The following is a 23026-nucleotide window of genomic DNA, read 5'->3' on the forward strand; positions in this document are numbered from 1 at the left end:
AATCGATGTGACTAAGGCAACCTTTTTTCGGTTCAGTTCGATTCGCTTCGTTTCGGGTTATATCACAAATCTAGACAGGTTGTATATTTTCTCAATTGTTTTCTTCTACATACATATGTGCGTCTCGGACATTTCCGATTTTGTTAATCGGCAGCATAATAAATCAACCGTTGAGAGGTTTTTTGGCTTCAATCGAGGGTACTTGAGTCGAGCGATAGAATGATTCCTTTGCAATCAGTATATTATGTTGATCTTCAAAAAAACTAATCTAATATAATATAGGTAATATATAGTAATTTCATATCGCCACAAAAATATATTAAATGCTTGTTAATTCTTAATTTTAAAAAAGACAAATCACATGATCAATTTGAAGCATGATATTAATTGTAGCCTTAGAATGCAAAATACTTACAACTTTTTTTGCAGTTAGATCGCCTGTCCCTTATCTCAAGCATGATCGAGATAATTAATTTATGCCCTAGGTACATATTTGTTTCTTCACGCCACTGACGCCCAACGTAGTCGTCGTCTTCTTGGCCATTCATTGGGTTATCCGGTTTTCAATTTTCAGTTTTCTGTTTGCTCTTTTCAAGTTCAGAAATCAGAGATACGTAGACAATTTGTGGCTTTTATGCGGGAGTTTGATTAACACAATTTTGCTGCTGCTGCTTCGCGGTGTGATTTTTTTTTTGTGTTTATGGAAATTAAGCAACAAGTTTTATTAGTAACCATGCACTAATTAAATTCTGTCTGTTTCTATCAGTTGTCACTCAATGTGACTCTATAGAAATTAAAAACAAGCAAGCTCAAAACTGAATTTCGGTGCTCTGTGGAGCAGCGGATCATAAAAGCCGCTAAAAGGTGTGGGCGATTTCACAAAAAATCCAAAACAAAAGCAAGCTAACAACAACTTGTGTGCTGTTGTGCGCCTGATTTGTTTATTGAATTGATTAGAGTTCGTCTTGAGCACGAGATTCCCAAATGTGTGCTTAGGTAAAATTACTCATAGCACACTACGCACGTAAATTTTTTATGATTATTTTCGCTTTTCAAATTCAAGCTGTCACAAATATATACATATGTAAATTACGTATTTAGATTATATTGTGCTATAAATTGTTAAGTTAAAATTATTCAAATTTAAAAATTTTACCGAACAAAAGCTAGCTGCTATTGCACTCGATTAAAAACGTATTTTTATATCGCTTCGAGTAGTTGCCACTTAGCTGAGGAGCGAGGAGTTCAATCATCGATACATCGATAGTGCTATCGATATTTCACCAACGTTACTAAACACTAATGTGCAGCCAACTTCAAGTCACACCTAAATTTGTGTTGTCATTGTAAACTGTTTTATATCGAAACACCCGGAATCTACTAAAAGCAGCTTGTAAAATGGTAAGAAATTAGTTAAATAGTATGTTAAAATGTTATTAAAGGCACCGATATTGTTTTACAGAACCAACAATCACTTAAAGTTCGCCCAACAGACGTGCCCGTCCTCAATGCGTCCGGCAAAGCCGTTCTGCCTACACAGCCAAATTGTGTCAGTCAATTAGCGCATATCCATCGCTTGCGAGACTCTGAATTGAACTACAAGGATCACCGATACAATATTGATATGCAAATGCTGCGCAATCACGAGGGACTAGGTGCCCCACTACGTATGGGAATGGATCGTTTTGCTGCCCGTCAAGTCGGCCGTCTCCCTTTTCTGCACTCTAGGTAAGTTGTTACCATTAAATTGTAATCAAAGGGATTACTAAAATATGAACTATGTATTCCAGTAATATGATGGACGATGTGTTAACTGGTCGCTGTGATGAAATTGCCTTTGAGGACTTCCTAAACATTCCCGAACACAATGAGCAGATGCGTCAACCTCATGCTGTCGTCGAGAAGTCCATGGGCATTTATCTCTAGTTGAATAATTATCACTTTCACAAGCATCAACTTTATATTAAACCAATATGGAAAAATAAACGGAAAACTCCTTTAAGGTGTGGAATTCCCCTGCTTTTTTATTTTGAGCCAAATGCGCATTTATTTGTCATCAACATTTTGCTATTTTATCGCACAAACTTATTACATTTCACTGAAAACAAAACGTAGTACATTATGCACTAAAAACTAAAGAAATATATTGGCAGAGCTTGATTTGTAATAATAAGAATTGGTTGTACTCAAGAGATTCATTAAATTAAATGAATATAGTATATATGATATGCATACAAAAAGTTATAATAAAAATTGAAGAAGTAGCTAGAGCGCATTCATTGCAATGAGACAAAAGTCTCAAGAAATGCACAAAAACGTTTAAACACGCGAGAGTATAAATAAAATAAAGGCGTACAAGTTAAAACAGCATGCGAATGGACGAATTCGTTTCAATACATAGTAACATTATTAAACTTATAACTTAAGGAAACCAATTAAAAGAAGCGGAGGGCCTGATAACATTGTACATTATACACAATATTGCATATTTAAATACATATACATTAGTGTTATGTATGGATTAATTCGTTTCGTTTTGTGATGATTACAATAGATACTAATTAGAATAAGAAGAATTCGATTTGCAAATAGAATTGCGTTCCTAATATATCCAGTTGACGGGCACCCATTGCTCTTCATGGCTCATCTGGTCCAAGGTTTCAACCACTTGACGGAACGTTTCATCGAAGTCCTCGTTGACAATGACCATGTCGAAATATTTTTCATACTTTCGCTGCACAAAGGTGCTCTCCTCCACTGTGGAGATGAGATCGTCATCCTGTTGATAATAATAAGCAGAATTGATCGATGTGTTAAGCAATATTTGTGTGTTCAAGCAGAGATCTAGCAGAGCTATAAAGGTGGCCTAAATGCGTGCAGGTTGTAGGTTGGGTATGCCATGATGCAGCATTAGAACGCTTCAACATTGCAAACATTGCCTTTACATTTACCTCATAGAGCGATGCTAACGACTCAAGCGTACGTGCGCGTCTGGAGCTGAAGCGTATGGAACTTTGACGATCAAACTGCAAAAGGAGCAACACAGGTTAACAACAGGATCTAAACTAGCAACTAAACTGGGAAAACTAAAACATACAGATAGATTTCTATTTGAGCCGGTGGCACGACGATCTGCATAGATCGTCTTTAGTTGCTCCATGCCAGGCGCCGCAATGAAGATGACAAATGGCATCAATTCCTGGCTGTTGTGCAGCACTTTCAATGAGTTGGGCGCACAGTCTAGAATGCACATGCGTCCACTATTAATGACATCTTTGATTGACTGCAACGAGGTGCCGTAGAGGTTGCCATTGTGTTCCCCATATTCAAGAAACTCATTCTGCTTGATGGACTCATCCATTTCCTCACGATCCATAAACCAATAGCTTACGCCATTCTCCTCCAAGGCGCGCTTAGGCCTGCTGGTGTCTGTAAACAATTCAAAAAGAAAGAGATGTAAAAAGTTTCCAAAAGATATTTTCTGTTTAACCTACGTGGAATGACGGCTCCAAACTTGTCCACATCGCTGTTGATCAGGCGATTCTTGAGCGTACGTCTGCCCACGCCAGAGACACCAATGAGAACAAGAGTTTTCCTGCGGAATGGTGGCATGCGCGTCACCTCCTCGTACAGCAACAGCTCTGCCTTGTCGAACTCACAGTTTGCCACAGAGCGGTACATCGTCTTTCGCTTGCGCTTCGATATCTTCGGATATATTTAATTTTAACTGATTTCTGATAATTATTAATTGTAGCATTTAAATACCCGAGTGCCACAGATGCCAATCTTGTGCACATAATCGGCTTCGGGCGCCACAAAAGCTTTGCGTCGCTCCTCCAGCTCCTGCGATGGCACCAGTCCAATTTTATCCGACTCGGCAGTAATGTTCTTTGCCTGCCACCAGTTGGGATCCTTAACATTAATGATCTGCAAAAAGATAAAACTATTATACACCTTGTTTTCCAAATACTTGATGTTGAAACTCACCTGCAGAATGTCGCCCGATTTGAAGGGTAATCCAATGTCCCTGCAGGGCAACAGCGAATCCTCCGATGGATTGTATGTGAACAATGCGCGCATATAGCACTATGGTAGAAACAGTTACAAGCATTAGACGTATAAATAAGTCAAGAAGAATATAGAGTAGAAAGGCTAAGCTTTAAATTTACTTACTCAATTGCAGGCGTTATTTTTTTTTTTGGGTGGGAATTTTCTTGGACTAAATGAATCAATATAATTCGAAATTTGAAAGCTCAATTGATAAAATTACTATTTAAAATATATCTATGTATAGGTTGTATATAAAGTAAAAAGTTGAACAAGCTAGGCAAAAATAATTATTTTCGTTCTAGTTGTCGAAAATCCATGCATAAAAGTAGCAAACTTTTCAAAATATTCTTTTTCTAATAGCAAAAAGGTAACAATTAACCGCAACTATAAAGCAACACACAACTTACCGTTAGTTTCTTGCCCGATTCAAGATTTGTGATGCCATTCTGTTTTACCTGACCCCCACTGACCGTATAACGACCACTTTTGATCTCTTCATCGACATTCGGTCCGATCTTAAGCGTTAGATTCTCCTTCGCCCGCGACACCTCCACTTGCAAATCATCAGCTGATCGGACGGGCGTTCCATTGACCTCGAGTATAACATCGCCCACATGGAGCATGCCCTGTTTATCGATAACACCGCCGGCGAGGATGCGTGCTACTACTAGCTGTTTATATTCGTCCACCTCGACGGTCAGACCCAACGGTTGCTTTGGATCCCGACGCAGGCCGACCATTTTAATCGTTTCCACTGGCATTTTGCTATTTAAAACGTCTTCCGTATAGAGATATCCGCCTAATTGGCGTTGAGAAGTTGCTTCGAGCTTTGTGATAGATCCGCCAACAGCTTTCAAACGTTGCTCGTACAAATATCCTATCTCATCGTGAGCACGCAACAGAGCCTAAGGGAGATAAAAGAAGACACTGATACTGAGAGAGAGCTTATCAAATTTAGAGAGAGCTTTCTTTACTTACACGAAAGTGTGGCTGGGCCAAGAGCTTGGCAAGCTCGCGGGATTCCAAACGTCGCGAGGGCGAGAATTTGCGTATGATATCGTCACAGATCGGCTTGTTGTTTAAATGGGCGGGCAGAAAGGCGGGCACGGGCTGCGGCTCTGTTGGATTAAGCTGTGAATGAGAGTAAGTGAATAAGAATGAGATGAGAATACGAATACGAATGAGACATGTACGCATAATTAAATTAAATCGTTCACTCTAAGTCTGACATGATGGGGCGTTAGCTCTTTGCTCTTTTAGCTCTCATCATAAGTTTGTCATGCCCTAGGTCAAGTCATCTTTGCTTCTGCTTAATTGACATCTACGTCTGTTAATTGAAAGCTTGCGCTTTTTATCGTTCACATTTTTTTTTTTGGCAGCCTCATTTAACCCTTTGAACTTTGAGCTATTTTGTGTTGGGTCACATATTTGGGTCGTGTGCGTTGCTGACAACAACAAAATTTAGGTCGATCGAAGGGAAAAGAAAAAGAGTGAATTTAATTTGTTTTCGCTGCAATTGCAATTAATTCTGGTCTTCCGGCGCACTTTTCCAGCTGAATTTATTTACCCTTTGTCAGCATTGTGGCACTCTCATTGCCTGTCTGTCTTCTGCCTGTCTCTGAGTGTGTATTTATTATTGTGACTCTGCTACAATTTCCGCCCACATGCAATATTTATTGTGTACGTGAAGACTTTTTCTTTTTCTTTGCTGCCAACACAAATTGCATTAGTCGAAAAGAGAAAGAACACTTGACGAATCAACGAAACAGTTTAGTTCGCCTTCTCTTTTGTTGGCTTGATCCTAATTTAGAGCTTTTGTCAATCGGCTATTCTATTGTTTATTTGTTTACACATCACATAGTATCGAATTTCCGTTTTTGAGTTCTCTTCTTCCGTGTGTGCAATGAAGCCCCACGCAGACAGAATTCCCGCTGTTAACCCTTACACACACACACACACACACACGCTCAAATGCACAGGAATGACAACTGTTATTGACACTGAGCTTAGCTCTGCTAGTTGTTGTTGCTCACTGCAAAGGGCTTTCACCTTACAGTTTTGTTGTCATCGTACAAAACACGCACATTTATAACAATTTGTTGAAAAAATTTCAACAGGTTAAAAACGCTAATTAGGCAAATTGCAGTTACTCACTTAATAAATAACAATGAACAGTTGTTGTGTGTTTCTTAACTGCGAAGGTTAAACGTGTTTTTTAGGAAAACTGACGAATCTTTAAGATATATTTATGTTTAACCTAAAAATGTGTGACATTGTATTACGAGTTATTTCAAGTTGTTTACCAACAATAAAGTGTTAATTAAATTGATTTTATTTGAAGAAAGCACTTTTCGTTTTTTACTCTTTTTGTTACTAAATTGTTTTTTCACTTTTTTTGGAGCCACTCCCAAACGAGCGAGCGCAGCATTAAAGCCAAGAAGAGCGCGAGCGTGACTGAAGACCAAAAGGTGTGAGTGTGTGTGTGTGAGAGAGTGAGCTTCTGGCTTGACTATATAGTTGTGTGTGTGAGCACTTGGTTTTTTGAAATGCCAAAACACAGTTAAGACGTTACACAATATAAAACGAGACTCGAGACGAGTGGCGACTACGTCATCAACTGCCAGTTAGCCAGGTTAATACTGGGGGTTTGTTGTTGAATGAGTAACCAAGGCAGCAGCAACAACAACACCACACACACAACTAGAAAAAAAAAACACTTGTGCTATATTCGCTCTATTTATCTTTGGCACACATACGAAGCACTCATCGATTTCAAATTTCCTTTTAACCACTAAACACTTTATAATATTCAAATAGCGTCTTTTTAAATTTATAAACTGATCGAAGAGAGCGAACGAAGCGCGAGAGTGAATGAGCGGGGCGCTAACTGTTGAATATTTATGCCGAGCCGCTGCCCCGTTTAAGCCATGCTCAAGCAAGCAAAGCGCGCACACACACACGCAAACACTAACTCATGTATGTGTATGCACACACACACAGTCAGCAAGAGTCACGACAACAACACAAAGCAATAGCAGACAGAACCTCACCTTAGCACAGCTCGCAAGTAACTGACTCTGGGCATGAAACCCAGTTTACCATACAGTTGGGTGTGAGTGATACAAGCACAGAGAGAGAGAGAGAGAGAGAGAGAGAGAGGCAGAGCATGTTAGACTGCTAGGGCTATAGCTCAGCACAGCGCTGCACACTGTATGAGTGAGCTTGCAGGTTAGTCGCGCTCTTAGTTGTATGAGTGTGTGCGTGTGCTAGTGCTTGTCTTATTGGGAATAACGTTACAACTGTACGCCGCTGTAATCGGCGCTGTTAGTTAACAGCGACTCAACGGGCTTGTTGAAGCCGCGCTCTCAGAGCTTTTATGCTGCACATTTAGTAGGCCAACCACTTTGCACACAGCTTATAGCTTGTGTGCATTTTGTTATTGCTGCCAGGTATCGTTAAAGTAAACTTTTCATAATTAACACATGTATGCGCATTTACTTAGGAAAACATTTCCCAAAACCGGTTTGCAAAGCTTTGTAGCCACTCTTTTTTTTTGTGGTATGCCCATAGGGCGTTGTTGTTGATGTCGCCGTTTGTTGCTGCTTTTTATTGACTTGTGGCATTTTGTGCAGTGACTTTACTTTATATTTTCAACTTGATTTTTTTGCTTTAATGAAAAATCTCGTGACTTGTAAGTTTAATTACTTTCACTGCCTTTCTCAATAGCAGGTCACTGTAATAACACTCAAACACACACACGTACATTTAAAACCACATTCTTAGCTAGGAAAATTGTTTATTCTAATTATCTGCGACACGCGACGTCGCTGTTGATTAAATCTAGTTTGTTTGGCTATCGCGTGTTTTTGGTTTACCACAAATAGCAAAACCAAAACAAAAACCAGCAAATATTATTTCTACTGATTATGCAGATTTAGATGCCATATTCATTAGCATTATTTTGCAATGAGGAGAAAATCAATAGCCTGTCATAAATTATCTAATAGTTTGCATAATCGCATGTACAACAAGAGGTCAAGTTGAATGTGCCAAAGAATAGTGTTAATTGCGCTGCCATATTTGTGCCATAATTGCCATAAAAGTATTGTCCCCATAACGGACAGCGTAATAAAACCGTTTCGCACTTCATAAGATAAACGACAAAAGTAAAGTAATCGCTGCTCGCGACGTTCCCAAGCTTTAAGTCAGCGTACTTATTTCTTTTTATTGTTCTAGCATCGTTGTCTGTGCTGTTTACTTGTATGTTAGTGAAAGCTCTGTAAATGGGCAGCCATGACCCTTCTTTACTGCTATGGTAAGCAAATGATATCGCAAGTAATCAGGCGTGAAGTAGCCCAAGCACATGATGTAATAAAGAAGAAAAGCGTAAGCGCACACACAAAACTTTTGCTCCAAATAATACGTAGTGTGTACAGTGGTTCATCGCCAATTTGATTACAAACTAGATGTGAAAGTTTATATTATATATCATCAAAATTTAAGCGTATGAATATAACATAATGTGTAGTTTAATTAGGCAACACCTTTTATTTAAAGGTATACGATGAAAAATAAAAGTTATTATGCTTTAAAATTTTCATGAAGATATTACTTTCATACACAGTCTGTACCAAATGAGCTGTGAGTCACTGTACCGTGTTCATACTCAGCATGCATTGACATCGACAGCGTAAACAATCGTTTCGCTTGTGCATGCGTGTGTTCAATAATGGGGGAAAAATCATTTTCTTTTCATTGGCAGATGGTTCGACTTGATTTGGGTCATGTTCCAAATGCAAATAAAAAAAAGAACGACAGTAACAATCAAGAAATGATGTGTGTGGAGATTTAATCTACATACCATAAGCTCCTTGTGCGGCGTTGATGGATTACTGAGCAAGAGACCCTTGAGAAAGATTTCATCGGTATCCGATAGATCAGCGGAATTGCGATATGCAGCTGCAATAAAATAGAGATAAAATTAATAATAAGAATTTTATTGCTGCAAAAAACTATTTGATAGTTGATAGTTTGCATATTTACGAGTAAAAAATTACCATTTGAAGAATTTAGCTAAAGATATGAATGCAAACAAAACAATTCATTACACTATTTGACCATGAAATAACACAATGAAAATGTGTTTTCATGCCTGTTGGTGTATTGAAAACAATTAATTGATATACTTTAAGAATGTAATTTTGTATAATTTTAACGATTTGTTATGAATGTTAAAATAAAAATTAAAAAACAAATACATGTGCTTAGATTTGTGATAAACCAAATCAAGATTATGTTATTGGAGCACTTACCATTATCGGCGTCGTCCTCGCCTATTTTATTAGTGCTGGCCAATAGCTCCACCTGATCCTGCCGCGCCCGACGCGAACGTGCGCTCCAACGCACCATGTTTGTGGCGCCACTCAGCGTTTTAAATGTGTGTGTGTGCGTTCGGTGGCAGACAGAAAACTGTCTTGGCAGTGAGTCAATCAAACCAACTGACCACAAGACGTAAAGGATTGTACGTAAGGCACACTGACGTCACGTAAGGAAACAAACACACAAACACGCACTCTTTCTTACACATACACACTCACACACGCAGTCGCTTAAGTAGTAGTTGTAGCTTCTTGGACTTTTGCTAATTTTGGCAATGCCTCAGCATATGTTTAAAAGTAATTTGAATAATCTTCTGCTTTGTTATGATATACACACTGAACAATCATTATTCCGCCACGACAACAACGCGAACAACAACAAAAACAAGTACAACAAGTTGGAAGACGCGCACAACCAAAAAACATACAGCAGGCCAACAACACGCCAAGAGGGCCAGAGAGCGTTTAACTGAAAAGTCTTTTGTTGCATGCTGTGTCAAAAAGCTCTTTGCCAAGAGAGCTTGCTCATTCATTCAAAACAACATAAAAAAAAACGAGTTTTTCACGCGCGCGCTACGCATACAAATGCTGCTTGCTACAAAAATTTGCGTATTCTTGTGTGTTATCGAAACACAGCAACCCTAGAAGTTGTACACACAACAGAGTTGATTTTAGCTGGATTTATCGGTCGCATGCTCATACAAAATTTTCATACATAAAGCGTGTGCGTGTGTTTGTGAATGATTGTGTGTAAGGAAAGCCTTCAATGAGCCACATAAGTGAATTTCCACAAAACATTTAACTAGTTAAATCTATATAAATTAAAGAAAACTATACTCACACAAAATGCCGGATGCAGTGCAGCAAAGTTTTGTGCGCTCCTTCATTGATTACTTGAAGAAGCAGGTGGACGTGATGTCGCCGGATCAAAGTGAAAGCATTGAAGTCGCCATTCAATGCTTGCAGGCTGCCTTCGATGTGGGTGATGAGGAGCCCCAAGAGCAGCAGGCAACTGCAACCACACAAAGTACAACATCATCGGCGGCTTCGGCTCCTGGTGGTGATGCAGCAGCGGCTTCTTCATCGGCGCCCAGCACCAGCGGCGTCAACACCAAGAACATCGATATGTTTGAGCTCTTCCAATCGCTGTACATTGAACGCAATCCCGAATCCTTGGCACTGGCTGAGTCCATTAAGAACGAGGGCAATCGTCTGATGAAGGACTGCAAATACAATGAGGCGCTGTTGCAATATAATCGCGCGATTACCTTTGATCCCAAGAATCCCATCTTCTATTGCAACCGAGCTGCGGCACACATTCGACTGGGCGACAACGAACGCGCCGTGACAGATTGCAAGTCTGCGCTCCTGTACAACTCCAACTACAGTAAGGCGTACTGTCGCCTGGGCGTGGCATACTCCAATCTGGGCAAATTCAATGAGGCGGAACAGGCGTATGCTAAGGCGATTGAGTTGGAGCCGGACAATGCTGACTATCGCAACAATCTGGAGGTCGTGCGCAATGCACGCAATCAGCCACCACAGCTATCGCATCTGACAGATGGCCTGAATGCTATGTTGACGAATCCAGCTATACGCAATTTATTCAGCAGCGCTGAGATTGATCTGGAGCAACTGCAATCGATGACACAGAATCCGATGGTCATGAACACGATTGGTCAATTGTTCAGCAACATGGGTGGACCCCAGGGCGGTGCACCTGGTGCTGGGGCACCTGGAGCTGCTCCTGGACAAGTGCCAGCAATGCCTAACGATATGTTGCAGTTGTTCCAGAGTTTCGCCACACAGCTGGTGGGCGCCCAGCAGCAGCAAGGCGGCAATCCTGGAGCAGGTGGACAGCAGCCAGGTGGCGGCAACCAGCAGCCTCCTCCAAGCGTCTAGATGCATCAACGATGTGTCCGTGTGGTGTTAGTCCAATATAACAACACATCTACACTATCATGTTGTACTATGGAACAGCAAATGAATTGCTTAAATGTTACAAGCTTATAAACTAAACATAATACACATACATATATATTTTTATTAATGCTAAATAAATAAATACAACACACGACGAAACAACCGAAGTTTGATTGAGAGATCATTTAAAATCATAATTTAAGATTTTTTAGCGATAATGATTCATTTCCAATAATATACGAAAATTTGTATTTGCATTTTGTTTTCATTAATAATTTTTATGTAACTTTTTTTTACATATGAGCAATAATTACTTATACTTTCATCGAAGAAAATATGAACTTTGAGATCTTTCATTTTTATGAATCCAAAGAGCAGGTGTTAATTTTTTTCCAAGTCACTTCTAAAATTATTTTTATTAAAATTAAAATCAACATTTTTAGTCCCTGCAAATAAATTAAAAAATTTTTTTTGAGGTTTCTAATGAAACCATTTTTTAGTTTTTCCGTTTATTGAAATTCAAAATTTTGCATATTGTTTTGTATGTCTGTTGTAGGATGTTTTCGCTATGTAATACAATTGTTAGGTATATATTTAAAAGGATTTGTGATAAAATCTTATTCTTTTTTCATTCACGTACATGGTTGTAAATCTTGTGCATATTATTTCATTGTTTTTCTTTATTTCGTATGTATAGAGGGACCTTCCTTACTTTACTTTCAATTTGATATTGTGGTTATTATGTGGAGGATATATATATATTGCAAATTGGTTATTTCGTTAACGTTTACAAACTATTTTTGTATTATTATTGTATAAATAGAATAGAAAAATTGTTGCTTGATATATTAAAACAAAGTCTACGTCCATATGATGGTGACAATATGAATGGTTGATAGAAATGGTGAAATTGGACGTGGCTTTTGCTTGAAGATATCAGAGACGTTAAATATTTGCAAACATGTTTCACATACGAAGCAATTGTTTGTGTAATAACAAAACAGGAAGAGATAAAAGAAGAGAATTGTTAATAGAAGAGGTGCAGCATACAATTCGATGATGCTGAGATATTTTGGTGCACACCAACTCTGAAATATATCAAAGGTAGACAGTTACATGAAAAGCTCACATGATACTCACCCTGGAACCCGTGTTGATGACATTTGTGAAGCAGTCTCTACAAAGTTGCGCCCGTATGTGATTTTGGAAGTTGTTTATTAAACAAGTGAGTTAGAACGTCGTTACGAATATTTTCATAATCTCTGGAAGGTTCTCAAATATCTTTTTCTTTTCTCGGTTTTTTTTTTTGTGGTGTTTGTAGTTGTTTAACGACTAGGATTTGCAATGAAAATATGCAAAAATTCTGTTTACTTAGTGGCATCTTAATATCTGTAGCGTCGATTCCTAAATCCTCCAGCTCCACCGCCGCCTCCTCCACGGTTGCGCCCGCGATGGTTGTTGTTGTGATTGTTGTTGCCATAGTTGGGATTCACTTTGCCCGAGTATTTGCCGGATGGTGGTGAATAAAATTTCTGTTCATTGGATGGTCGCGATTTCTTTTCCTGCTGCTCCGAAGTATCCTCCTTGCCATTGGCGGCAGCCTTGTCGCCAAATGTAATTGGCACGTGACGTTTGCCCAGCTTACTCTGCAGATGACCACAACATTGACAAATTAAAGAACAAACATTAAAGAATATTCAATTTTCTTACGCTTTTGGGCACAATCCAGGAGAGGACAATGTCGTGTTTGAAAATGGGCGGTGAATGAAATAGATCGCGTATCAATATGTTGATATTTGATGTTGTCTTCAGTGCTGTTTGCTTCAATTGATTCTCCTCGGTTTTCAGCTCCTCGCCCGTTTTTCCCTTAAGTGACTCCTCCAATTTTTTAATATAACTAAAAGTAAAGTATATTAAATTAGAATATATTATTTTGGAAATCAAAATAGGGTCACTTACCCCTGTGTGCCGCGTGCTAGATATTGTAGTCTAGCTCGAAAGTCTTTTAGTTTCTCGGCGTCTTCAACGAATGTCAAATTGCTCGGATGCTTCTTGCCCAATGTGTGCAATGTGTAGAGTAAACACTCGGCATGCGAGAACTGAAACGAAGGCGGCGCATCAGCCACATCCTCATCAGTTAGCTTTGGCAACGGCATGTACTCCTGTAAAAATAATAAATCAATTTAGCATAATTACAAATTAATCATGAACTCAATGCATACCAAAAGCACATTGTAGACAGAATTGATGCGTTCGCTGGCATTTTCCAGTTTGTCCGTGTTGGTGATCATCTCAGCGAATACTTTCAGCAGTCGCAGCTGTATTTGATCTTGTGACACTGTTGTTGCAAGCAAATTCCATGTGTCAATGGGCAATAGTTTATCGCAAACATAGCTCACAAATTGTGTCGATTTAATGGTTTTCTAAAAATACCAAAAGATTATTTTTATGATCTTACAATTGAAAGTTGAGTTGCTTACCGAAAAATAAGGTGCAGCTGCTGTGGCGCATTGTATGAAACGCTCTACAACTTCATCATCCACCGCAATCGGATCTGTATTTAGCTCTGCCTGCTCTGTGGCCAGTTTAACTAGCTCTGCATGTCCGGTTATTGTGTTACCCAGTTTTGTTGCACCCAAAATAGTCATGCAAAGATGAAATTCATCGGCTGTCACGTCCTGCAATGCTTTTTTAACCTCCTCAACGATATAATCCTCGATTTCCTTCGTAACAATGTTGGGACCCATAGTCAGCAGCTTGGTGGCAATGAATTTGAAGCAACGCTCTCGAGTTGGCTCATCTCCCGTTGTGATTTGCTGGAATAAACCGATGATGGCATTCTTGGTGTCCAGCTTAATGATGGTGAGGAGCGAGTTATTCACTTGTTGCAACTCGGTCGCATCGTCCAAGATCAGCAGCTGGGCCAAAGTGTCGCCCACGCGAATTGTGGCATCCGCATTACCCTGACACAACTTGGGCAAGTCTTTGATTGCTTGTCGACGTATCTGTATTACAATTGCAAAGTTAATTTTAAATGTGATGTGATTTGATGATGTGTTAGTTTTAATAGACAAACCTGTGTATCGTCGTCTTCGCATAGATCAACCTGTGCTTCGATGGCGGTGTCGCAGAGATCGGGGAAATGTTTGAAAAAATTGCCAATGAATTGAGATGCCAATCGCTTCTCTTTCGATGTGCCTTTTACGGCTTGCAATATCTCTTTGTATTCCGCCACATGCTGCAATAATAAAATGCCAAAATGTTATACAGATGTCTATGTTTGCGTATGTGTATTTGCACACTTTTTTATTAAACAAGCGCCGGCGCGCGTGTATTTGTGTATGTATGAGTTTGTGTGTGTGGGTTGACGCGTTTTTTCTTTTAGCACTAACCTCAGTTATTTTATCTCCCGCCTCTGATAATACTTCGTAGCATTTATAAAGTCGTTCAATATTGTCCATTATTACTGCTATTTTTTATTTATAATTACTTTGCAAAAGTCACTTTACACACAGCACAAGAAAAACGTTTTCACGACTTTTTTTCTTAAACAAAATGGTGTGTCTAGTCAGCGATGGAACTTTGAGTAAATGTGCCGACAGCTAGCATACAACCCTGGTTATCGATAACAACACTATCTATGCGATACATTAACTATTGCATCGATTATCGCTTCTTTCAACTATTGAATCACGCGTACATATCGCTAATATATTTCAACTATTGTATCATACCTATCGCATCTATTCAAACGTACAATTTTTGCTGGTAGTATGTATTTTAAATATATTGCCGTTACAAATGAAATTTTTAAATTTAAATTATGCAATTGCCTTTAAGGCTTGCTCAAAGTAATCCACCATCATGGGATACACTTCATCATACTGCTGTATATTCTTGCGTCGCGCATTATCACGATATCTTTGTAATGCCCCCGATATCAGCTCCAATTTCTCGCGCTCTGCCGTGTGCCCGTCGAGCCATTCTATTAAACGTTCATTGGACCAATTTGCTGTGGTGTGCGGTGATTGCAGCTCTGCTCCGGCATGGCCAAAGAGCAGCAACAGCACTATATAGCTAGGCACCAAGGAATCCGATCCAACTGTTTGCTTGACCAACTCTTGTGGCGTTTGCACTATCAACAGCGACATGGCGCGCAACAAACGCGACGGTTTGCCGAGCTCAGCCAAGTTGGGACAGAGAGGCTTCAATGCCTGTTCCATGTTCTGGCAATCTTGTTTCAAACGCTGCCTGCCCGCTGCACTTAACGGTCGCAAGATGCACAGATTATGTATAAAGAGTTCGATGCAACGCTTTGCGAGCTCCTGTCCACATTTGCTGGTCAATTCCTTGTCGTCGAATAGTTCAATATGATGCGACCAGGAGCGAGAGATAAACTCCTGTAAATCAGATAAACTTGTGGTAATAAATGGTATATTAAAAAGAACGAACTTTGCTATCAAACCTGCAGCTCTTTCATGTACATCGATGGGCCCGTTGTGGATAGGCGATCTGTATTCAATCCCGGCTCCCGATGCATGCTTAAAATGATGATGCTGATGGTGGTAATAATCGATTCCATTATCTGCTGCAGTATGGTGCCAATTAGTAGGTCAGCCAGCTCCAAGGAACGTGCAATTGTGCCACTTGCTCCACCTGTTGTCTTCTCGAACTGCAGTTGCAAATCACGCAACATGCGACGCACTGAATCCTTGTAGTAGTAAAGCACATTCGCCAGCTGTGTGTTCTGCTGTTGCTGTAAATTGGGCATATCGACAACTTGCTTGGAGTCTGCCCCCAGCTTAATTTGTGCCTCCAACTTGGTGCACAATTCCTTGCCACAAGCAATGAAAACATTTGCAATTGTGGTGCTCAGGCGACTATCGATTAGTGCAGCACTCAGCTCAGTGGTTGCGACTCTGATGAAGTTGTCCACGGTCTCGTTACCAGGCAGTTCAACGCCAGCCAAACACGCCTTCAGGTTGGCTGCACATTTACTGACATAGCCTACTTCTAAGGGAGCAAAGAGTTCATTGTCGAACTGGAATTCGTTGTGCAGTCGCTGCTCCAAGCCTCGTGCCGAGGTCAACAGCTTGGAGAGACCTTCCTGCAACGTTTGATTCACATGCTGCGAGCACTCGTCGAATGATTTGCGCAATAATTGCTGCACACGTTGCCAGAAGCGTTGTGGAATGCATTGATCCGATGACTCAGAAGTGTAGCCAAATTGATTGATATGCTCCAGAGATGTTTTTAGTAGCTTAATTTGGGTGCAACTTTCATAGAGTTCGTCGTATAGCAGCCAATGTAACGATTTCCAGAATTTGGCTCGAAAGTTCTGCGTCGTGGTCAATTGAGGCGCCTTGCCGGGTCCGCGAGCACTGTTGTTCCTGGCAGAATTGGTTGGTGAGCGCATAGCATCGGCTTTATTGAGCACTGAGATGTCTGTGCCGGCAAAGCATTCTTTGAGAGATTGCTCCATGTCCGCTATGAAGGTAGCAAGCAGATTTTCCAGCGATTTTTCCAACGTGTTAAAGTTCATGAAAATCTAAACAAATTTAGGGGAAGCAATTAGTAAAGAAGCATCTTAAGTTCTAGTTATTAAGTTCCTTACTTTTAGTGCATTGACCACTTGCGTTTGATTGCGCTCCTGGAGTCCCGTGACCAACTGCATCTGCGTCAGATTGCGTATCTTTTGGCCGGAACTTATGACATACGCGCGCTCCTCCTGTATGAACTCAATGTCCTTCAGTTCCTTGTCCTCGATCAATTGACCTAACTCAAAGTGCAACTCTGCTTGCCGCAAAACGTCTTTTGTGCTTTTCAACTTGGCGGTCAACGTCAGCAGCGTGCCTGCTGAGCGTAATAGATGCGACACCTCATGCAGCCGGCCCAGAACTTGGGTCTGGTTCTCCACCAGCTGATATTGAGTGTCCACCTGACTCTTCAGACGATGTCCCGTGGCACGCACTCGTTGCACATCATCGGTTAACGTATTGAGAGCAGCATCGAAACGTCCAGCGTGCGTTGCTTGCTGCAGCAGAGCTCCATGCTTATCGCGCACCTGCTGATGTAATTCCTCAGTGGTGTTTTGCAGACGCTTCGACAACTCCTGGATCTGAGCGCCAATCGTCAAATGAGACATCGACGATGTGTAGTCGTCATCATCTGTTTTTGGATCAACTGGCGACGTGTTGTCCTTGCTGGCATTGAGGCTACTCGTTGCCATTGTCTTCGATACCCTATTAAGTTTAAGATTTTTTATATATATATATATTAATTAATTTGTTTTAATTAATTTAAATACAATAAACAAAACAAAAACACGTACATTGCAACGCAGCTGTAGCTCAACTTGGTACTTTTTAGGTATTTTGGGCATATTTAATGTGTTTTAATATGTTTGTTTTGTTTTGATGAAGCTCAAAAATGAATTGAATATTTGTGGTATTATTGAGAACATTAATTTATAATTTTATGTGCTGCAAGTTATGTTACTTACCAGCATGCCTTTATTAATTCGTTTTAATTTAAATTTATCAACTGTGCTGCAGTGATTTTTCTCTCTTTCATTTTAACATTTTTTTCTGAACAGTAAGTCCATATTTAGCGCTTTTCTGCGTGTTTGTTTTGTTTTCACGGCGAACATAAAAGCAAATATATTTTTTGTTGTATTATTATAATTTTGTTGTTTGGGGCTGTCGTCATGTCAGACGATATCAAAAAATATTTCAACGGTTTGCTGCACAAGTTGGTGACATTTAAATACCGTTATTAAAAAAGGGCGTCTGCTAATTGCTTTTGTATTTTCCTCACAGGGTCAGTGGACTCTACGTGATTCAGATAACGGACCGCGATGGAGTCCCGTTGCTTCGTGTTAGCCACAGTCAGGAGAAGAATGTGGACTTTGCATTGATGCCTTCACTTATCCCAACGTTCACCACAGCCAGCGATCAGGCCAGCAAACTGGGTTTGGGCCGCAACAAAACCATTATTTCCATGTACTCTAACTATCAGGTGGGTGTGACCAGCGTTCGCTGTTACCAGCTGTCTGCTTATCATTGATTGATTTTATACCCTAGCTAGTCATATAGGGTAGAAGGGTGTTAAATGTTAGTTGGTTTATGGACTTTCTACTTGATTTTATTTATCATGATGCCTCACATTTATTGTTGTTATTGTTTTAGGTGGTGCAAATGAACAAATTGCCTTTGATCCTTACATTTGTGGGCGCCGAGGATTGCAATACGGGTCACATTCTAGCGCTGGAGCATCAGGTGGATGGGTATCTGGAGGACATCAAAATGGCCGTGACAGAGTCGTAGAAAGCGAGGAAAAAGAGCAGCAACAGCCTCATAGCATATGTGTAGTATATAGAATGTATATTTAAAAAATGAAACTTTTTACTTGGCTCTTAAATGCAGCATACATTGAATATTTGTCTACGACCGAATGCAAAATGAGCGCGCCTTTGATATACAAATATATATAGTACGTGGGGGAATGATCAGCAAAAATCACTTTACAATTACAAATTACATTTACTTCCATTAAGAACTACAAACTGCTAACCAGATCCAACGTTTCGTTTCAACTATCAATCTCTCGTTGTTGCTATCTTTCAAAGTTCATCGTGCTTATTCTGTTCGGCGGCCTGGAAAGCCTCGCTATCGCAGGCAGCTGGTGTCTCGAATTCGAAATAATATTCACACCGATTTGGCTCACTGACTCCCGTGATGCGTGGTTCCAAGGCGCACTTAATGTTGATCAGCGCCGAACGTTGTGGTCCATTCCAGCAAGCGGCACCATTCGAATACTTTTGTTTGCTATACTTGTCGCCCTCGCCCAACCATTGATCCCAACGACCCAAAGTGGTTTCAGCGCCACCGTTGCGTGGCTTTTGCGACGCACGATCGAAGGGACACAAGGTGTAGACATATTCGCGATCCTCGAACGTATAACACTCGCCATCAAGCACCGCCCATTCCTCGTTGCGGCCATAATCTTTGCCTTCCTGTTCGTCCAGCTCCTTGATTTCATGCTCAATTTCACGAATGTGGCGATCCACCTCATCGAAAGCATTGCGCGCCTCGTTGGCTTGTTCGATCAGTCGTTGTGTCTCAGGATCGTAATTGGGTGCGGCAGTTGATGTTTCTGAGTCGGCAGTGGCTTCTCCTACGCCCACATCGGGCTCGTCATCCTCCTCGTACTGATCTTCTTCATCTTCGTTGTCCTCTTCGCCATCGTGACCATGCTCATCAATTCCCAATTCCATGTCTGCTTGTTCTACAATAGATATTATAAAAAAAAATATAATTTAAAAAAAAAAAGTATTTGGATTTCATCAAACTAATAGTCGAATTCCTACGAAACTATAATCTTAAACGAATTGTACATCTAGAAATTATAAGTATACGGCTTTACTTACCAGCATTGGCTACTGGGGCCTGTGGGGCTTCAGTGCTTGGCACTTGAGGCTTTGGCTGCTCAGTCTCCTCAACTGGCGGCTGGAAGAGACCTTCGGCCAGCATCTTCTGTGGCTTGATGCGTGGCCAGGCCAATGTGACAAAGGCATCCAGATCAACACGTTCGCGTTCATCCAAAAAGTATTTGGCCTCCTCGACAGTGACAACGCCATTGCGATCGCTGTCTAGATTCATGTCAACCATCAGTTCGGTGATCTCCACAAAGCCATCCTTGTTGGCATCGTAGCGCACAAAGCTGAGCGTCGCCTCCTGGCGCATTTGCTGTGGTTCCTGCTCTGCTTGCGCCGTCTCCGCATCCAGTTCACGCTGTTGCTCCTTGAAGGCCTCCATTGCTTCATTTTCTAAAGCTTCAGCGTTGCGCTTGAGCTGCTCTTTTTCAGCTTTCAGGCCTTCCTGTTCCTTGATTCGTGCTCCCAGCTCTGAGCGTCGTGCCGCCCGATCTGCCTTCAATTGTTTGCCGCGGGTAATCATCTCCTGTCGCTTCTCAGCGCCCCGCTTATGCAGCTCCGCAGCGTTGCGTCGCTCAATAGCTGCCGCTGCGCCGAGTTCGTTGCAAGTATTGCCACAGCCCACGACGGGCAGCTCGTCGCTACCGTCGCAACAATCACAAATGCCGTCTTGCACCTGTGAACTGGGAATGTCCAGCGATTGATGGCCCTTGTTGATGCAATGGAATTTGGCTTGGGGGCAGGCTGAGGTGCCGGGTTCATCGCTGCCATCGAGGCAATCACAGTAATCATCGTTCACCTGAGTGAATGGTATCGTTTTGCTGCCATCCAAACAGGTCCATTTCCCATCAGAGCGCGGTTGATAGAGCGCCGCCTTAGCTAGTGAAACGCCGCGAGGACGCGGAACTTCGCCGCCATAAACGGAGGATACTGTGGCGACTGCGCATATTGCTAATAATACGAATTGTTTGTTTGCTAGTCGCATTGTGAAAACTGAACCGTAGCAATTACGTGGAAATTTTACACTTGTAAATGCCGGTCGACAATTAAGTGTGGAGGCTAACGGTACCAAAAAAATACCAGAAACTGCAGACCATAAAATACTGATATATCGGTGCAAAATATCACTTCGGTTAATTATTATATCGAAATACAATTTTCAAAAATGACAAAGACGTTATTTTAATTGCCGAATTAATTTTATATTTTAATATTAATAAAATATTTAATTCTTGATAAAATTTATAAAAATAAAAATATAATTAATTAACTATCAATCACATACACTTTGTTGTGAACAGCGATTTGCTCGTTGCGTATATGGGCCACATTGCTGCGATTATTAGGACGCATTGGCAGCACTGGCAAAACAGCTGCCGGTTTGTTATTCAACTATTTGCCTTACCTACAGCAGGGATAAAATAAATAAACCAACACAATGGGTTTGCTGACACAAGTGTGGGCCAAAGCGGCGCCAGCAAAGGAGACGACTCCACCACCACCAGAAGCTGTGATACTGGCCGATGCTAAGCCAGTGCAAGATGTGAATAAAACGGCTGCCAACCCAGACACAACACCACCAGCAACAACACCGGACAAAGAGCCAAAGGAATGGGGTTATGATCTCTATCCGGAGCGACGTGGTGAAGCTTACAAACCAAGACTCTCACACATCCTGTTTGGAAGCGAGGGCAAGGAGAGCATCGATCGCTACAAGTGCGAACAGAACGTTTATTGGTGCGTGAAGAATGGTCCGCTCGTCAAGCTGATGATGGGCGCCCTGCGCAGCTCTGGTTGCCCCATGGATCTGCGGCGTCACATCTCTTGTGAGGTGTGCGATCCCAGCGTAACTGGTGGCTATGATCCGGTGTTGAATCAGATTGTTGTCTGCCAGAATATGGCCAAAAACAAGAGTATGGTGCATGGCGTCTTAACCCACGAGATGATTCACATGTTCGATTACTGCAACAATGATTTGGATTTCCGCAATGTGGATCATTTGGCGTGCACAGAGATTAGGGCAGCTAACTTGGCGCATTGTTCCTTCCTGAGTGCCATGATGCAGGGCGATGCTTCGCCATTTAATGTGAAGGAGGCGCATCAGGTGAGTAATCTCTACTCTAATCTAAAATCTATTATTACTGATAATCTTTCGAATCTTGCAGAACTGTGTGAAATCCAAGGCCTTGGCCTCGGTGCTCGCTGTGCGCAATATTAGTCATCAGGCGGCTGTGGATGCAGTGGAGCGCGTCTTCCCCAAGTGCTATGCGGATCTGGAGCCGATTGGACGCCGAATACGCCGCAATTCGACAGACCAACAGAAGGCCTTCATGGAAGCCCCCATGTATGGCTACGATGTGTATTAGAAAATCAAGAGCAGCAGACTAATTCAATTAATCGCTGCAAAACGCAAATTATGTTTTAAGAATTAATGGCATAACATTAAATTAATTTTATGCATTATTTTCAAGGTTGAATGCAAATAAAATAAAATACAAGTCAATGATAGCTTTAAATTAAGCCAGCAGTTGGTCCGAGAGTTTAGTTAACTGTTGTGAATCATGGAGGACTGCGAAATTATTGGCATTCTAATCGAGTTTATAGGGGAAATCATATTTGGTTGTAAGTAGAGTGCTGTCTAAATCCTTGTTCTCTAACTAAACACTGTGTCCTGTCAGCGGATAATTCGTATAATGATTATTCAGAATCAGTGGAAGATGATTAGGCGCTCGTCGAAACCATTTGGCATCCAACCAAGCATTAACAAAATAATATATGTATTAATTAAATTACCACAAAAAGAAAGACAAAACAATTTACAAACTATATAAAGCCCCCGAAAACTCAAAAGTCGGTTTCATAAAATGGATTGCTGGGCTTTGGTAGAGGCTTTGTTGGGTTTCTTCAACGACATGTTCTTCTCGGATATCAGTAAGTAGTACAATAATAGAAGATACCATAACGAAATTTTAAATTATATTTTCTAATGTTTCTAGCTGATGCACAGTACTTTGGCGATTATTATTATGATGAAGATTATCAATAATAATAATAGCAATTATCAATAATAAATATAATAATAATAAAGTGTAGAAATCATGAATGCAAGTTATTAATACAAATAAAAACAGTTCTGAGCACATTTACCCTTAAAAGCATTTCCACTGACCCAAATCACGCGCATCGATAAATTGAGGATTCGTGCGTTTGATTAGAATGAAATTACCGAGTTTTTGTCACG

At 40.8% G+C, this 23026-nt stretch overlaps 9 protein-coding genes across 11 annotated transcripts; 5 read left to right on the plus strand and 4 right to left on the minus strand.

Annotated features, from left to right (window-relative positions):
* Nucleotides 1-1116: 1116 nt before the first annotated feature.
* On the plus strand, nt 1117-2011 carry LOC132783673 (proteasome maturation protein). Its single transcript, XM_060788998.1, has 3 exons — nt 1117-1401; nt 1463-1728; nt 1791-2011. Exons 1-3 carry the CDS (start codon nt 1399-1401, stop codon nt 1924-1926), a joined length of 405 nt encoding a protein of 134 aa, XP_060644981.1. The 5' UTR covers nt 1117-1398; the 3' UTR covers nt 1927-2011.
* A 145-nt stretch (nt 2012-2156) lies between these two features.
* LOC132783666 (protein PALS2) lies at nt 2157-9860 on the minus strand. Of its 2 annotated transcripts, XM_060788989.1 has the most exons (10): nt 9363-9858; nt 8912-9009; nt 5029-5181; nt 4458-4955; nt 3988-4086; nt 3766-3927; nt 3495-3705; nt 3098-3429; nt 2952-3026; nt 2157-2779 (listed from the first exon to the last, which is right to left on the minus strand). In XM_060788989.1, exons 1-10 carry the CDS (start codon nt 9457-9459, stop codon nt 2603-2605), a joined length of 1902 nt encoding a protein of 633 aa, XP_060644972.1. In that variant the 5' UTR covers nt 9460-9858; the 3' UTR covers nt 2157-2602. The 2 variants fall into 2 exon arrangements, with proteins under 2 accessions (XP_060644972.1, XP_060644973.1); XM_060788990.1 differs by lacking the exon at nt 2952-3026 and having other exon boundaries at nt 9363-9860.
* A 254-nt stretch (nt 9861-10114) lies between these two features.
* On the plus strand, nt 10115-11526 carry LOC132783669 (small glutamine-rich tetratricopeptide repeat-containing protein beta). Its single transcript, XM_060788994.1, has one exon. The coding sequence runs from the start codon at nt 10275-10277 to the stop codon at nt 11328-11330; it is 1056 nt and encodes a 351-aa protein (XP_060644977.1). The 5' UTR covers nt 10115-10274; the 3' UTR covers nt 11331-11526.
* A 476-nt stretch (nt 11527-12002) lies between these two features.
* On the minus strand, nt 12003-14927 carry LOC132783668 (apoptosis inhibitor 5 homolog). Its single transcript, XM_060788993.1, has 7 exons — nt 14744-14927; nt 14428-14589; nt 13832-14356; nt 13574-13774; nt 13311-13513; nt 13062-13248; nt 12003-12997 (listed from the first exon to the last, which is right to left on the minus strand). Exons 1-7 carry the CDS (start codon nt 14810-14812, stop codon nt 12734-12736), a joined length of 1611 nt encoding a protein of 536 aa, XP_060644976.1. The 5' UTR covers nt 14813-14927; the 3' UTR covers nt 12003-12733.
* Nucleotides 14928-15099: 172 nt separating this feature from the next.
* Nucleotides 15100-17966, minus strand: LOC132783665 (conserved oligomeric Golgi complex subunit 5). 2 transcript variants are annotated; one of them, XM_060788988.1, is made up of 4 exons: nt 17854-17966; nt 16966-17593; nt 15817-16899; nt 15100-15751 (listed from the first exon to the last, which is right to left on the minus strand). In XM_060788988.1, exons 2-4 carry the CDS (start codon nt 17578-17580, stop codon nt 15173-15175), a joined length of 2277 nt encoding a protein of 758 aa, XP_060644971.1. In that variant the 5' UTR covers nt 17581-17593; nt 17854-17966; the 3' UTR covers nt 15100-15172. The 2 variants fall into 2 exon arrangements, with proteins under 2 accessions (XP_060644971.1, XP_060644970.1); XM_060788987.1 differs by lacking the exon at nt 17854-17966 and adding an exon at nt 17683-17775.
* Nucleotides 17967-17972: 6 nt separating this feature from the next.
* Nucleotides 17973-18770, plus strand: LOC132783675 (ragulator complex protein LAMTOR3 homolog). The gene is made up of 3 exons (XM_060788999.1): nt 17973-18101; nt 18170-18368; nt 18539-18770. The coding sequence occupies exons 1-3, from the start codon at nt 18058-18060 to the stop codon at nt 18674-18676; spliced, it is 381 nt and encodes a 126-aa protein (XP_060644982.1). The 5' UTR covers nt 17973-18057; the 3' UTR covers nt 18677-18770.
* LOC132783667 (glucosidase 2 subunit beta) lies at nt 18715-20839 on the minus strand. Its single transcript, XM_060788992.1, has 2 exons — nt 19780-20839; nt 18715-19637 (listed from the first exon to the last, which is right to left on the minus strand). The coding sequence occupies exons 1-2, from the start codon at nt 20768-20770 to the stop codon at nt 18973-18975; spliced, it is 1656 nt and encodes a 551-aa protein (XP_060644975.1). The 5' UTR covers nt 20771-20839; the 3' UTR covers nt 18715-18972.
* A 265-nt stretch (nt 20840-21104) lies between these two features.
* Nucleotides 21105-22280, plus strand: LOC132783671 (mitochondrial inner membrane protease ATP23 homolog). Its single transcript, XM_060788996.1, has 2 exons — nt 21105-21889; nt 21951-22280. The coding sequence occupies exons 1-2, from the start codon at nt 21224-21226 to the stop codon at nt 22149-22151; spliced, it is 867 nt and encodes a 288-aa protein (XP_060644979.1). The 5' UTR covers nt 21105-21223; the 3' UTR covers nt 22152-22280.
* A 34-nt stretch (nt 22281-22314) lies between these two features.
* Nucleotides 22315-22918, plus strand: LOC132783676 (uncharacterized). Its single transcript, XM_060789000.1, has 3 exons — nt 22315-22407; nt 22464-22716; nt 22782-22918. The coding sequence occupies exons 1-2, from the start codon at nt 22347-22349 to the stop codon at nt 22508-22510; spliced, it is 108 nt and encodes a 35-aa protein (XP_060644983.1). The 5' UTR covers nt 22315-22346; the 3' UTR covers nt 22511-22716; nt 22782-22918.
* The last annotated feature ends 108 nt before the right edge of the window (nt 22919-23026 follow it).

Source organism: Drosophila nasuta, chromosome 2L (assembly GCF_023558535.2).
Source record: "Drosophila nasuta strain 15112-1781.00 chromosome 2L, ASM2355853v1, whole genome shotgun sequence".
In the NCBI taxonomy this organism is placed as follows: domain Eukaryota; kingdom Metazoa; phylum Arthropoda; class Insecta; order Diptera; family Drosophilidae; genus Drosophila; species Drosophila nasuta.

Bases quoted from the DNA above. Each gene is read 5' to 3' on its own strand.
- LOC132783673 (XM_060788998.1), top strand. The intron at 1,729-1,790 runs GTAAGTTGTTAC...TATGTATTCCAG, and splicing joins CTCCCTTTTCTGCACTCTAG to TAATATGATGGACGATGTGT.
- LOC132783666 (XM_060788989.1), bottom strand. From the start codon at position 9,459: ATGGTGCGTTGGAGCGCACGTTCGCGTCGGGCGCGGCAGGATCAGGTG. The intron at 4,087-4,457 runs GTAAGTTGTGTG...TTTCTACCATAG, and splicing joins AATCGGGCAAGAAACTAACG to TGCTATATGCGCGCATTGTT. The intron at 3,430-3,494 runs GTAGGTTAAACA...AATTGTTTACAG, and splicing joins GTTTGGAGCCGTCATTCCAC to ACACCAGCAGGCCTAAGCGC.
- LOC132783669 (XM_060788994.1), top strand. From the start codon at position 10,275: ATGCCGGATGCAGTGCAGCAAAGTTTTGTGCGCTCCTTCATTGATTAC.
- LOC132783668 (XM_060788993.1), bottom strand. From the start codon at position 14,812: ATGGACAATATTGAACGACTTTATAAATGCTACGAAGTATTATCAGAG. The intron at 13,514-13,573 runs GTATGCATTGAG...TTATTTTTACAG, and splicing joins CTGTCTACAATGTGCTTTTG to GAGTACATGCCGTTGCCAAA. The intron at 13,249-13,310 runs GTAAGTGACCCT...CTTTACTTTTAG, and splicing joins CTAGCACGCGGCACACAGGG to TTATATTAAAAAATTGGAGG.
- LOC132783665 (XM_060788987.1), bottom strand. The intron at 16,900-16,965 runs GTAAGGAACTTA...AAATTTGTTTAG, and splicing joins AAGTGGTCAATGCACTAAAA to ATTTTCATGAACTTTAACAC. The intron at 15,752-15,816 runs GTTTGATAGCAA...TCTGATTTACAG, and splicing joins TGTACATGAAAGAGCTGCAG to GAGTTTATCTCTCGCTCCTG.
- LOC132783675 (XM_060788999.1), top strand. From the start codon at position 18,058: ATGTCAGACGATATCAAAAAATATTTCAACGGTTTGCTGCACAA. The intron at 18,102-18,169 runs GTTGGTGACATT...TTTTCCTCACAG, and splicing joins TTCAACGGTTTGCTGCACAA to GGTCAGTGGACTCTACGTGA. The intron at 18,369-18,538 runs GTGGGTGTGACC...TTATTGTTTTAG, and splicing joins CCATGTACTCTAACTATCAG to GTGGTGCAAATGAACAAATT.
- LOC132783667 (XM_060788992.1), bottom strand. From the start codon at position 20,770: ATGCGACTAGCAAACAAACAATTCGTATTATTAGCAATATGCGCAGTC. The intron at 19,638-19,779 runs GTAAGTAAAGCC...TATCTATTGTAG, and splicing joins GGCCCCAGTAGCCAATGCTG to AACAAGCAGACATGGAATTG.
- LOC132783671 (XM_060788996.1), top strand. From the start codon at position 21,224: ATGGGTTTGCTGACACAAGTGTGGGCCAAAGCGGCGCCAGCAAAGGAG. The intron at 21,890-21,950 runs GTGAGTAATCTC...CGAATCTTGCAG, and splicing joins ATGTGAAGGAGGCGCATCAG to AACTGTGTGAAATCCAAGGC.
- LOC132783676 (XM_060789000.1), top strand. From the start codon at position 22,347: ATGGAGGACTGCGAAATTATTGGCATTCTAATCGAGTTTATAGGGGAA. The intron at 22,408-22,463 runs GTAAGTAGAGTG...GTGTCCTGTCAG, and splicing joins AGGGGAAATCATATTTGGTT to CGGATAATTCGTATAATGAT.